Source organism: Schistocerca nitens, chromosome 5 (genome assembly GCF_023898315.1).
Source record: "Schistocerca nitens isolate TAMUIC-IGC-003100 chromosome 5, iqSchNite1.1, whole genome shotgun sequence".
Lineage (NCBI taxonomy): Eukaryota > Metazoa > Arthropoda > Insecta > Orthoptera > Acrididae > Schistocerca > Schistocerca nitens.
The window spans coordinates 355,647,997-355,663,335 of record NC_064618.1 but is presented as its reverse complement, the minus strand read 5'-3'; the positions used below and the strand labels follow the sequence as shown (position 1 = coordinate 355,663,335).

General features: G+C 39.5%; 1 protein-coding gene across 1 annotated transcript in view; it reads left to right on the top strand.

Moving 5' to 3' along the window:
* The window catches only part of LOC126260454 (dynein axonemal heavy chain 6), a 1,163,459-nt gene that overhangs the window by 557,993 nt on the left and 590,127 nt on the right, over positions 1-15,339 (top strand). Inside the window, exon 69 of the mRNA XM_049957783.1 lies at positions 7,259-7,639. Within this exon, the coding sequence (XP_049813740.1) occupies positions 7,259-7,639 (381 nt within the window). The remainder of the gene's footprint in view (positions 1-7,258; positions 7,640-15,339) is intronic.

The window sequence follows — 15,339 nt, the reverse complement described above, 5'->3', positions numbered from 1 at the left end:
GTAAACACTCACGCACACACACACTTATCCATCCACACATATACGAAATATGTCTGCTTGTGTCTGTATATGTGTGGATGTCTTTGGGTTGGCAGGCCTGGGTAACCAAGAAGGCTTCCTCTAAGCGACCCATGAATAGGTTGGCGTATGAGGGGGCCATCCTGCTACCCATGGCTGTTCCCTTTAATTGTTGGTATGTCTGGCCTTCAAAAGTGAAGAAGTTGTGGGTCAGGATGAAGCTGGCTAAGGTGATGAGGAAAGAGGTTTTAGGTAGGGTGGCAGGTGATCGGCGTGAAAGGAAATGCTCCATCGCAGCGAGGCCCTGGACGTGTGGAATATTTGTGTATAAGGAAGTGGCATCAGTGGTTACAAGGATGGTTTCCGGGGGTAACAGATTGGGTAAGGATTCCAGGCATTCGAGTAAGTGGTTGGTGTCTTTGATGAAGGATGGGAGACTGCATGTAATGGGTTGAAGGTGTTGATCTACGTAGGCAGAGATACGTTCTGTGGGGGCTTGGTAACCAGCTACAATGGGGCAGCCGGAATGATTGGGTTTGTGGATTTTAGGAAGAAGGTAGAAGGTAGGGGTGCGGGGTGTCGGTGGGGTCAGGAGGTTGATGGAGTCAGGTGAAAGGTTTTGTAGGGGGCCTAAGGTTCTGAGGATTCCTTGAAGCTCCGCCTGGACATCGGGAATGGGGTTACCTTGGCAAACTTTGTATGTGGTGTTGTCTGAAAGCTGACACAGTCCCTCAGCCACACACACACACACACACACACACACACACATATATATATATATATATATATATATATATATATATATATATATATATATATATATATATATATAAAAAGAAAGATGATGAGACTTACCAAACAAAAGCGCTGGCAGGTCGATAGACACACAAACAAACACAAATATACACACAAAATTCAAGCTTTCGCAACAAACTGTTGCCTCATCAGGAAAGAGGGAAGGAGAGGGAAAGACGAAAGGATGTGGGTTTTAAGGGAGAGGGTAAGGAGTCATTCCAATCCCGGGAGCGGAAAGACTTACCTTAGGGGGAAAAAAGGACAGGTATACACTCGCACACACACACACATATCCATCCACACATACAGACACAAGCAGACATATTTAAAGACAAAGAGTTTGGGCAGAGATGTCAGTCGAGGTGGAAGAGTAGAGGCAAAGAAGTTGTTGAGAGACAGGTGAGGTATGAGTGGCGGCAACTGGAAATTAGCGGAGATTGAGGCCTGGCGGATAACGAGAAGAGAGGATATACTGAAGGGCAAGTTCCCATCTCCGGAGTTCGGATAGGTTGGTGTTGGTGGGAAGTATCCAGATAACCCGGACGGTGTAACACTGTGCCAAGATGTGCTGGCTGTGCACCAAGGCATGTTTAGCCACAGGGTGATCCTCATTACCAACAAACACTGTCTGCCTGTGTCGTTCATGCGAATGGACAGTTTGTTGCTGGTCATTCCCACATAGAAAGCTTCACAGTGTAGGCAGGTCAGTTGGTAAATCACTTGGGTGCTTTCACATGTGGCTCTGCCTTTGATCGTGTACACCTTCCGGGTTACAGGACTGGAGTAGGTGGTGGTGGGAAGGTGCATAGGACAGGTTTTACACCGGGGGCAGTTACAAGGGAAGGAGCCAGAGGGTAGGGAAGGTGGTTTGGGGATTTCATAGGGATGAACTAACAGGTTACGAAGGTTAGGTGGACAGCGGAAAGACACTTTTGGTGGAGTGGGGAGGATTTCATGAAGGATGGATCTCATTTCAGGGCAGGATTTGAGGATGTCGTATCCCTGCTGGAGAGCCACATTCAGAGTCTGATCCAGTCCCAGAAAGTATCCTGTCACAAGTGGGGCACTTTTGGGGTTCTTCTGTGGGAGGTTCTGGGTTTGAGGAGATGAGGAAGTGGCTCTGGTTATTTGCTTCTGTACCAGGTTGGGAGGGTAGTTACGGGATGCGAAAGCTGTTTTCAGGTTGTTGGTGTAATGTTTCAGGGATTCCGGACTGGAGCAGATTCGTTTGCCACGAAGACCTAGGCTGTAGGGAAGGGACCGTTTGATGTGGAATGGGTGGCAGCTGTCATAATGGAGGTACTGTTGCTTGTTGGTGGGTTTGATGTGGACGGACGTGTGAAGCTGGCCATTGGACAGGTGGAGGTCAATGTCAAGGAAAGTGGCATGGGATTTAGAGTAGGACCAGGTGAATCTGATGGAACCAAAGGAGTTGAGGTTGGAGAGGAAATTCTGGAGTTCTTCTTCACTGTGAGTCCAGATCATGAAGATGTCATCAATAAATCTGTACCAAACTTTGGGTTGGCAGGCCTGGGTAACCAAGAAGGCTTCCTCTAAGCGGCCCATGAATGGGTTGGCGTACGAGGGGGCCATCCTGCTACCCATGGCTGTTCCCTTTAATTGTTGGTATGTCTGGCCTTCAAAAGTGAAGAAGTTGTGGGTCAGGATGAAGCTGGCTAAGGTAATGAGGAAAGAGGTTTTAGGTATGGTGGCAGGTGATCGGCGTGAAAGGAAGTGCTCCATCGCAGCGAGGCCCTGGACGTGTGGAATATTTGTGTATAAGGAAGTGGCATCAATGGTTACAAGGATGGTTTCCGGGGGTAACAGATTGGGTAAGGATTCCAGGCATTCGAGTAAGTGGTTGGTGTCTTTGATGAAGGATGGGAGACTGCATGTAATGGGTTGAAGGTGTTGATCTACGTAGGCAGAGATACGTTCTGTGGGGTCTTGGTAACTCGCTACAATGGGGTGGCCGGGATGATTGGGTTTGTGAATTTTAGGAAGAAGGTAGAAGGTAGGGGTGTGGGGTGTTGGTGGGGTCAGGAGGTTGATGGAGTCAGGTGAAAGGTTTTGTAGGGGGCCTAAGGTTCTGAGGATTCCTTGAAGCTCTGCCTGGACATCAGGAATGGGATTACCCATGGTTCCCTCTTTCCTGATGAAGCAACCGTGGGTTGCGAAAGCTTGAATTTTGTGTGTGTGTTTGTGTTTGTATGTGTGGCTATCAACATGCCAATGCTTTTGTTTGGTAAGTTACATCATCTAATCTTGTTTAATATGTGCATTTCTTGTGCACTTGACACGTTCCACATCATAATGGCTACCGTACCATGAGATTGGTCAATGGAACACCCAACCAACTAACTAACTAACTTTGTATCACTGACATCTTGATCAACTGGCAGACTTTTATTAGCCATAATTTTTTGTAATTTATGTATCATAGTTGAGGGGATGGAATGTGGGTTTGTACTAGCAGACATTGTGTAGGTGTTGATTTGATAACACCAACAATCATTTTTAAGGATTTATTTTGTTGGACACCTATTATTTGTGCATATCGACTGTTTAGCAAAACTCGAACACAATATTCAGTGGTTAAGAAGAAAAGACTAAGAGCACAAGAACGTAGGGTGGATGCCAATGCTCTCCTGTGTGTATTCCATTGCTTTTGAATGATGTTTCTTGTTTTCAATTTTTTGGCTGTTTTTGTTATGTGCTTTCTGAGGAACTGAATTCTATGAAGTGTTACACCCTGGTACTTTGGTGTTTTACTGTGAGTAAGTGTAGTGTATGGGGACGGGATCGGTAATGGGGATATAGAAAACTTAATTCCCATATATGTCGTAGCTCGTATTTATTTACACTTGACACTGCGTCCATACAGAATGAAGTATAACAAAGAACTGACTAAAGTAATGTTAAGATGGAGGCTCGACAGAGCACATAGAGTTTACAGATATTAAGTTTCATGTTTGATATGAACTATCGAAGCCACAGCCTCCCCCCCTCTCCCCTGTGGTACAGAGTACTGCAGATGTCCAAGGGTGAGGGCATGTGGGTGTCGACGTCGGTGGAAATCATGCGTGTAGGCATGTGCACCATAGGTACTTCCATCTCGAACGAGGTGGGTTGTGCAGACGGAGCAGCGAGAGGCAGGTCCACTTCATAGTCAATCAGCCACCGTGGCCGGATATGGCGGCCGACCTGGGAGTAAGTGGGTGGGGCGGTCAACAGCATGGTGGAAGCATGTATGTGGTTCGATCCCTCCATAGAAATGAATGCACGTAGAAATGCTCAGTTACACTCACGCCAAAGTGTGACGACGTGTGCAATGTTGATGTGTAAGGGACCGTCCGATGGCGGAACCTCGGTATCTGTCAAAAGAATGAGCACTTGGTCATCGAACATCACTATAGAAACGTCGTTCACTTGGTGTGGCGGCACGCTGCTGGACAAACTGATAGTAGGTGTGTGTGTCTCCGACATTGGAGGTCAGGGGGCAAAACCTGTGCAGCATGAAACAGGGGGCGAGGTTGGGAAACCAGCTAACGGTGGCGAACAGTCTTTGGCAGAAGAGGTGTGTGGTGAGGTTGATGGGAGCACGTCTTCGTACTTGATCAAGGATGGATCGTCTGCAGAGTCCGACTGCAGTGGTGTGAGACTGTATGTTAAGGTTTGTTAGATGGAAGCACCAGATTTCTATTTTCATGATTTTAACAACTGATGATGTATAAGCAGCATAATAACTCTGTAATGTCTTTTGCCTGCAACCTTGTTTTTTTTAATATATCCAGCTATTGACCCAGGTGGTCTTTTATGGCTGTATTTATGACCTGTACTATTTTGCCAGTTGTGAGGAATGTTTGCAGATATCTTATCCCAAGAAAATTGATGTTTTGTTGCATTGAGTAGTAATCAAATAACAAAAGCATATATCACAGTGTTTTTCAGATATTAATATTTGTGTCTTTTAATAGATAAGCCCTTTTGGAATTTGTTCCCCACAAACATAAATAAATAATACCGCCTGTTTTGGCCATATTTGAACTCACTTTCATTTTTCAAATATTTGATTCATGATTTTGGACTTAGTAAAGTTTGATATTACTTACATATTTTTTTTCTTTTATATATCAATAATTAATTATTGTTCTATATTATACCATGAAAATTAGTTTCCCCATAAATGTTAGTGAAGACATATGAAACAGAATATTATCACTTATTCTTATTTTGCAAAATATTTTAAGTCATTCAAATCATCTGCCTGCATTTTTTATTGTGAGGCAATGGGAAATCCATGTAGGAATATCAACTTTGCAGGAAAAATAGATTTCTACTTATCTTAAAGAAGACATGTTAAGTTGCAGCAAGGCACAATTAAAAGACAGTTATATAAAGCTTTCGTCCACAGCCTTCATCAACAAAAGAGAAACACCTACCATTCATACACACAAGCAAGTACACCTCATGCACACCTGACTCAACCGGAATCCATCTACCATGTGGGATGTAAGCAGCAATCTGGAGGGGGTGGAGAATTGGCAGGGATAGTAGTGTACTGATGAGGGGGGGTAGACGAATGCTCTGTGGCAGAGTGTGCAGGGACAAGAATGACAATAGGCGCAGTGTCAGTAGGTTGAGGGATTATGGGGCTCCCTGTCACACACCCTCCTGATGATGCACCTGTTGGCATTCAAGTCCCTGCACACTCTGCCAGACAGAATTCATCTCTCCCTCCACCTGTACACTACTATCCCTTCCTCTTTCCTGCCCCCTCCAGATTGCTGCTTGTCTCCCACATGATAGTTGCATTTTGGTCCAAGCTGTAGAGTTGGCAATCGTGTGTGCATGGTGTGTGCTTGCTTGCACATATGAATGGTGTGTGTTTCTTTTTTGTTGATGAAGTCTTTGGCTGAAAGCTTTACATAAGAGTCTTTTAATTGTACCTCTCAGCAACTTAATGTGTCTTCTTTACAAAAAGTAGCAACCTATCTTTTCCTGTGTTGTTGTGTTTATATAGTTACTGATTTACAATCAATATCTGATTAAGTTACCAACTTAAAAAAAACCAATAACTTTAGAAATATTCACTCCTATTTTACAGTACCGTTATTACCTGTTATTTTCATAAGTACGTAAAAGATTTTATATTTGGGGAATGTAAATTTATAGCTAAGGCAAAGTTACTTGGATAGTAATCTGATATATAGAACTTCCTGGAAGCTTCCAGAACAATCCCCAAGGTATATACTATTCTTGCTTGTAGCCAATTCCATCAGACTCTATTCTGTATCACAGAGAGAGAAGAGGATGTGAAGATTTTCGGTGTGTTCTGATTAGAAAAACAATGGATCTGTTAATAACTTTTATGTGCATTTGGAGTTTATATTTGCCTTGTGATTTTGGACAGTGTGTGTAACTGTGAATTGATTTGTGTTAAATGAAAATAGCACATCATAATCTGGAAATTTGTTACTAAGCTTCTGCCACATCACTTCAACAACCCAGGACCTACTGAGACTATATAGTTATTGCCACTCTTGGTTACTGACATCATTTGCAAGTTAAGTAAATAATTAACAATGTGGCTGGAGGAGATTCCTCTCTTGAATTTCATCTACAAACACGGCATGTGATCTGATTTACACTTAAAATCAATGTCGTTTGAAACATAAAATTTGCAGTGTTGAAAAATTACGGAAATGAAACGAATAACAAATGATCCCAAGATAACTTGTTACCTGTCACTCAGCAGTGGAAGAAATGATTTTGCAAATAAAAGAGTCTGAGTCCAGGTAATCAACAAGAAGCTAGTGTTTATCTTTGGATTCTGAATCTTTCAGTGTAGCATGTTTACTTTATCATGTGATGATTTTGCAAATAAAAGAGTCTGAGTCCAGGTAATCAACAAGAAGCTAGTGTTTATCTTTGGATTCTGAATCTTTCAGTGTAGCTTATTTACTTTATCATGTGATGTGATGTCGAAAAAACTGTGAAATACTACAGGGCTTCTGAAATTTGCTCTTGGAAAACACAATAAAGATTGGTGGGCATAGTGCTTCCTTATGTGCAATAAGAAAAATTGATCACTCCAACAATACACTTATTGGAAACTGTAACTGTTACAGTTTGAAGGAAATTGCAATGCCAAATTTTGTGTCGTAACTGGTATGGAATCAAGAGACACCAAATTGCAGAAAAGCCTGTCAAATTTCAACATTTTTCTTAATTTCTCATATTATAAAAAACATGGAATTGTGTGTTGCTTTCAATTATGTACAATCTGTCCTTGTTGTATATAAACTGTCTCTTTGTTTAAATGATGTAAGATACTGATACATCGTGTGTTTTCAGTTCTGTTTCTTACCATCATATGTTTTCTTCTACTTCAGTTTTTTGTGAACTAACCAACAATTTTTCCAAATATTTTGTATGTTCACAGTGTGAAGATGAAATACATCAGTGGGTAATCTGTGATGGTCCAGTAGATGCAGTCTGGATTGAGAATATGAATACTGTCCTAGATGACAACAAAATGTTATGTTTGGCAAACTCAGAACGTATAAAACTCACACCTTGGGTCCACATGGTCTTTGAGGTGCAAGATTTAGCACAAGCCTCCCCTGCTACAGTCAGTCGCTGTGGGATGGTCTATATAGATCCTGAAGAATTGCAGTACATGCCATATGTAAACACTTGGCTGAAGAATCTTGGTGCACCAATGCCACCTGAACTTAAAGAATATGTCAAGCAGTTGTATGAGGGTTATGTTGACAAAGGACTGACCTTTGTCAAGAAAAACTGCAACCATGCAATAGCACAGGTATGTTAAAACAGGACAGCATTTTCTTACAAAGCATCTTTCAGCAAGTACACAGCTTTCTTTATATAGATAATAGATCTTAGCACCCTTCTTTCTTTATAAATGCACATAAATAATGTTATTAAAATACAACATAAGTCATGTTTTCTAGAGATATGCACTGATTCATTCATTCATCCGTGACATTCTGTGGATCCCACCATGAAGAAAAATCATTTGCATTGTGAAACAAGTCAAGATGTAAATTAACAAAAAGAAACATCTGCTAGCTGGTGTGCTGAATTGAAGAGAGTCATATGAAATAAATAGGACAGAAGATGTTGATACTGTAGGGAAAGTAGGATAAAACATCTTGGCCTGGGTGTATGTCTTTTATGAAGGTATCTTGAATGAACCTTAACCAAACAGTGGCTCCTCTTTGGCTTAGTATGCCTCTTTCCAGAGCATTTTCCTCCACCTTCCTGCTGGCTCCATAAAGACATCATCCATATAAAATCCACTGTCTACCAACACTACTTCATCTCTTATAGTTACCAAACTGTCATGTTAAAAAAGTGGTCTAGCCACCTGTGGATGGTACATCTGCAGTGACTAGCAATCACTTGCCCAATATGCTGAATATTTTATTAAAAAGCAAAAGGTCAGACTTGTCATCTTGAAACACGTTTTGATTTTTTCCCACTGTTAGTCAACTTAGCAAAATCATCATCTGCAGAATTTCAGCTACTGACATGAGCTGGAAATTGGTCAAGAGTAAATAAGAAGTGTGACAATTTTTGCATGATTTTTGCACTTAAAACTGCCAGGTGTACAGCTCTGAATTCTCACACTGTGTGACACAGTGCACGCTTGCCTTGTCGCTGATTTGTGAGAGGTGTACTGAATTGCCACTTGAAAGTGGTCAAAACATAATTTAATATACATAGAGAAGTACAGTTATCTTTTATCCAGAATGCTCTTTACAGATTGATAAGAAGTACATTTAATTAAAAGCTGGCCAGGGTGGCCGAGCGGTTCTAGGCGCTACAGTCTGGAACCGCGCGACTGCTACGGTCATGTGTGTGATGTCCTTAGGTTAGTTAGGTTTAAGTAGTTCTAAGTTCTAGGGGACTGCTGACCTCAGAAGTTAAGTCCCATAGTGCTCGGAGCCATTTGAACCATTTTTTAATTAAAAACAGGATTTCCAAAACATGAAAATTAATATTGTTTCTTGTAAATTTTGTAAATATATGAAATACCAATACAGTGTCCCAAACGTGTATTATTTGTGTGTCATTTACATTAATTAAACATAACATTTGATAGTGCTGTGACCCACAGACATCAAGGAACTTACACAAAGCGTAACATAAGGCAGGAGTCCTTCCTATTGTCAGTGTATCTGAGGAGTACCATGCACAGTTCATCAGAGTTTAAAATCTAAGAAGAGGAAAACTGATATCTGTGATTGCAGCTTAATGATATTGTACAATTGGTGGGCTGAAAACTACATTGATTTATCCAAAATCATTTTCTCTGTTAATGATGCAAAAAATGTCTGCTGGTGCCAGAAAAACTCTGTCTAGCAGTAGACATACACACTATGGGAAGTCCAGGATGGTATAACAATAATATTATCAAAAAGATAGATTGTTACTCATTATACAGAAGATACATTGAGTCACAGGCAGCCGCAACAAAATGACCACCATACATTTTAGCTTTTGGCCAAAAGGCCTTCTTGTGAAGTAGGTAACACACACAGACATTCACACAAGCACAACTCTTATACATGAGACCACTGTCTCTGACCACTGTGACCTGACTGAGTTATAACAGTGCCCAATGGGAGCAACAATATAGTGTGGGTTGTGGGAGTGAGGAGAAAGCTTGGGACAAGGAGCTGAAGAAAGCAGGGTGGTGTGGGTGATGGTGTAGTTCTGCTGGGGGAACATACAGGGACAAGGCAAAGGCAGGTTAGAGCTGCTAGATGCAGTTGGTACATGCATGGCAGAGGGAGGGGGGGCAGAACCATGAACATAAGCCCCTGGTCTTGACCTTTGCTAGTCCCTGTTCTTCACTTACCCTTCCTGTTCCCTGCTTCCACTCCAGTATGACATAGCCTGTATTCTGCCACACATCCACTTGTTCATCAGGTCTACTGCTTGTAGCCATTTATTTCCATCTTCATTCAGCCAATTCTTTGTCCATCAATGAAATTTTAGCTCCTGACTTTTCTTTTGAAGGCAGCTGCTAATCAAATGTGTAACTTGTCATTTTATGAAAATAATTATCTTCAATTTCTTCATGTCAGTGAACCATAGTCTGTCACATAAAGTGTTCCATTTTTATTTCTAACTAAATGTATGCACTATTTCAATGTTTGTCTATGTCATGAGACTCAATTTACAAAACAATTTTTGGAGCAAGATTTTTGGTTAGAACAATGTGTTCCTCAAGGTTACCCAACATTAACAATAAGTGCTTCCAAAAACAACTATTAGCTTCTTTTCTTAACATAGCTGTGAAGACAGATTATTGTTCTATGAGTATTGCCTTGATGAGACAGCCCACATTCCCCTGATCATCTACAGTCCACTCACTGTAACGACAGATAGTAAATGGAGGGGTATCCATCTTGTAGATGCAAATGCCAAACCAGGAAATACACGTTTTTGTGATTTTGTATAGGTAACTTCTAGTTTGTGTCAGCAGCTTAAATTTAGTATATGGGTTTTCAGTCGTGTTAAGTATGAGTGGTAAAATACTCATTGGAAGTTTTGACATGACAAGTCTGACCCTTTGTGTGTATGAGTCTTCATAGATAGGTAACCCTCCAAATATAGATCTTGATCAGATACCCTATGTCAGGCTCTTCCAATGCTGCCTCATCAGGCAGGGGCACTCGCAAGACCCTTCCTCTCACCTAAGGGCTCATATAGGTAATGTAGACATCCCACCAGATATTATTGCATGCATTCTTGCATTCTACGCATGCATGACATGCTTGGCCCCCACTCGCCACCTGAGCTTGGGCAATAAAATACAAACACAACCGCTATGATCCTGCTGCAAGACTGCCTGCACATCACGTGTTTGCCTACCTGTGCCCATGTCTGCGCTGTTACTCCCAGTTGGGCACTGATCAAGAACAGCCTGTTCATATCTACAGTGTCCTAAGTTCTCCACCCACCCCTTCTAACAATGTACGAAGAGCATCCTGTCAATATCCAATCCAATGTCAGCCCATGTTGGAACAACTAAACTGAATCTGTCAATGCTTTCACACACATCTACTCCCAAATCCTTTCCAGATGGGTCATGTACCTGTGGAAAAGCTAAGTTTAGCATATCAAATGTAGTGTCATCTGCAAAAACAGCTATGTCAAATGCCAATTCCACTGTAATTTGTGTACAGTGTTTTCCATGGACCCAATTTCCAATCTACTATTTTTATTAATGGTTTTTGATTGGTTTTTGATAATCATATCAGCTGTGTTATTACACATTATCAGATTGTGTTGTGCCAAAAGATGTTCTAAGAACAAAATCAGTCATAATGCAATAAAGTTATTTAGGTTCATGTTCCATGGATCACGTCACGTGATATATCATAATTATGTGGAATGTGTCATTTTTCATTCACACTGTAAATATGGGTACATGCTAAACATTTCTGGGGGGTTTTATGAAAAAAATACTGATTTCAGTTATTAATTCATACCCACCAACTTTTAGATATTACAATAATGGAAATAATTTCTATGGAACATAAGGTGTTGTCAAAGAAAAATTTTTTTGTTATATTTTTCAAATTTTACTTTGCTGCCTGACACACATTGTATATCACTGAGTAAGTGATCAAAAATTTTAGTTGCAGCATTGTGCACCTCTTTTTGTACTGATGACAAACTTAATGTGGAGTAATGGATTTCATTTTTCCTTCTGGTACTGTAACTATTTACATCATTGTTCCTTTTGAAATGCTGTGGATTACTTACAACAAAGTTCATAAGAGAATAAATATACTGTCAATCAGTAGTCAGAATGCCCAGATCCTTAAAACAGGTGTTTACAAGATGATCATGGGTGAGCACCATGTATTTTTCTTACAGCACATTTTTGAACAAGGAGGACTTTCTTTCTTAAAGATGAGTTACCCCAGAACATTATTCCACACGACATTATTGAATGAAAACATCCAAAATATGTCAACTTACTGATTTGTCTCTCCCCAAGATTTTCAATGATTCTAAGTGTAAATGTGGCTGAACTAAACTGTTTTAGAAATTTCAAAATGTGTTTTTTCCGGTTTAAATTCTCATCGGTATGGACAACTAAAAATTTTAGGGCTTCCACCCTATTTATTATTTCCTCACCATATTTTACACTTACCATTTTGTTGTACCCATAGATGTGCAGAACGGAATACTGTATGTTATGCCTCTTTTAAACTGAGGGTGAGATCATTTGCAGAAAATACAGTTGACGATACTTTTAGCAATGCTGTTTAATTTTTCCTCTATTTCCATATGTATGCTTGGTGTGATTACAACACCAGTGTCATCTACAAAAAGAACTAATTCTGCTTGTTATATTTAAGTGTAAGATTGTTTACATAAAAAAGGAACAATAATGGACCTATGATTGAGCTTTGGGAAACCCATAGATGGTTTCTCCCCAGTCAGAATTACATCTGTGGACTATATTGGTTGAGTTACTAAATACAACTTTCTGCATTCTTTCGTTTAATATGACATTATCAATTATTTGCTACACTATCAATCACATAAAACTTCAATTCATCTGGGAGAATGCTGTGAATCATGTAGTCAGATACTTTAGATAGGTCATAGAAAATACCAACCAGCACTATTTTATTATTTAATGCTTGCTAAATTTGATGAATGATCATGTAAATGGCAACCTCATTAGAACAATTCTTCTGAAACCCAAACTGTGAATTGTTAAGGCTATTACTGTTTCTAAGCTGAGATACTATTGTAGAATACATCACCCTCTGAAAAATTTTGGAAAATGATATGAGCATTGAAACAGGGTGGAACCTATTGACATCTCTTTTATCACTTTTCTTAAAGTGGACTTGTCAAGAGCATATTCCAGTATCTCTGGAAAAATGCCTTGAGTTGGTGATGCATTGCATATTTCAGATAAGACTGGGCTCATTATATAGGAACAGATCTTTAATACTGTATTGGAAACACCACCAAAACAAGACGAATTTTTATTTTTGAGAGAATGTATAATTTTCTTAATTTCAGAATCAGATATTGACAATACATTCATATGATTGAATTTTATGAGAGCTACTTTTTCAGTATACTGCTATGATTTTTCTTGTGAACTCTTTGTCCCTGAACTTTCTACTGTATTTAAGAAACGATTATTAAATATATTTGCAACTTGTGAGTCATCATTTATATCCCTGCCATTCAGTTCAATAGTGATGGTGTCCTGTTCTGTAACAGGTTGTTCTGTCTCTCGTTTCAGTATATCTGATATAGTCTTGAGTCTGTTGTCAGAATTACTGATTTCTGACATTATGTGTATGTTCCTTGATTTTTTAATAAATATTCTCAGTAATTCTGAGCAGTTTTTGTAGTGTGTAGCTATTTCAGGATCTCTACTGTTACCGACAGGTTCATTTTTCTGTTCTCTCCATGGTTTACTTTAACCCCTCTAATGATCCATGGTTTTTTACATGGCTACAAAAACAGAATCTTATCAACAGACCTCTCAAAATGCCACAGGAATTTTAGTCATGTGTAAAGACTATCAGTGTCACCAAAAGTAGTGTCCAGAAACCCATTAATGGCATAAGTATTGAAACTGAGTGTAGCAAAGCAAAAACAGGAATGCAGAGATTTATTTTCAAATATTACTTTACTAAGGAAAAACTAGGAGTACTGCTCCTGTTTCATTCTTGCAACACTGCAAAGACAAATGATGTAGATAAAGTAAGTGGCACTGAGAGACAGCTGAAACTGCTAAAATTATACATAGGTCAAGGGCTTGAAAGAATCTGTACTGATCTACACACCCCACAGTGTGATGTGTGTTCACCTCTTTATGATTTATTGTCGCCAAATGATACTCATTGCAATAGACAAAGAAAAAGTGCAGTGAGTTCAAATTTACTGAAGAGAACTAATTGTCTGATTAATTTTGGTAAGAATATATTTTCTTATTTTAGAGGGCATCTAAGGCTGACGTATGGTTAGAGAACATGATGTCTATTGGGAGTGCATGCAAAAGTAATATTGATATATTGATTGTCATAGTACACATATAAAAGCTCTGTGCACTGTGATAACCCAGCATGAAAAGGCACATGTCATTGTCTCTACTGTGTATGCACCATGAAATGGGAAATTTGAAAGTAGTCTGATCTTTGAATTTATTTTACATTCAAGTGGTACATTTCTGGACATGGGTTCCCTATGAAAAATTTTCTAGTAAGTCCCCTCTACTTTCCCTAGAGTCTGTAATAGGAATTGTGAAACATTTTGTATTTTAAATGAGGGATGTAAAAGTGATAGCCTTCATTTATATATTTACTGTAGGAGAGAATCAGTGGATTCTATGGTCAATTTCGAAAGAGTTAAAAAAGAAAAGATTAGTGCTTTCATACCATGTGATAGTTGAATTATAGCCCAAGCTCCCGGAGTTGGCAGTCATATGTGCATGAGGTGTGCAATGCTTGTGGGGCTGAATGGCGTCTGTTTCTCTTTTGCTGAGGAAGGTTGTGGCCAAAAGCTTTATGTAAGTGTCTTTTAACTGTGCTAGATGTTACTACCATCTCCATTAGCTGTTGGTATATTCAACAATTCTCTGCATATTAGTGGAGAAATCTGATGTTGCCCAGGTATTTATTTACAACTGTGAATTTATGACCATACCAGGCAGCATCTGGCCTTTTGCTTAATTTTATGATTTCATATCTCCTGAACTACTTGTTGTACAATGATATAACTCCGTAGGTGCATTCAGCAGCATATTTTTGTACCATCTGCAAAACGTACTGGGAATGGAGTTAGCAGGAATGAAGTAATAAATTCAAACATCATGCACAATGCGGCCGTTTTTCACGCAATTCAGTGTTTATGACATCACATCTCCTGAACTATGTTTTCTACAATGATATAATTTTGGTGGTACAGTCAGTGGCACATGTGGAAACTGTCTGCAAGATTTATTGTGAATAGAGTTAATAGCAAAGAAGTAATAAATTTAAATTTTATGTATGATGCAGCAGTTTTTCATACATCTTATTGTTCAAGACATCATACTTCCTGAAATACGTGCTGTAAAATGATATGATCTTGCACTTACATTCAGTGGTAATTGTTCATAATCTCTGTAAAATCTATCGTGAATGCATCTAGTAGTAAAGAAGTAATAAATCACAATGTCGTGCCTCATGCCGTACCTTTGCTGCATGAACAGCACAAAAGTAGTAAGCAATAAACATTTTTCCTTTTATCATTTTGAAGGGGTTGTCACTGAGGAAAAATTTTGTAAAGTTTTGAAATTATGCATTAAGTTCATTCAGTTCTCAAATACTGAATGAATAAGTTAGGGAATACATGCATCAAGGGGTACACTTCTTTTTCACCCCCACTCATTTGATAGGTAGGTGGTTCTCACTCCCACAGCAGTTGTCACCCGATCGTAAGGGTATATATGTACCAAATCTGGCT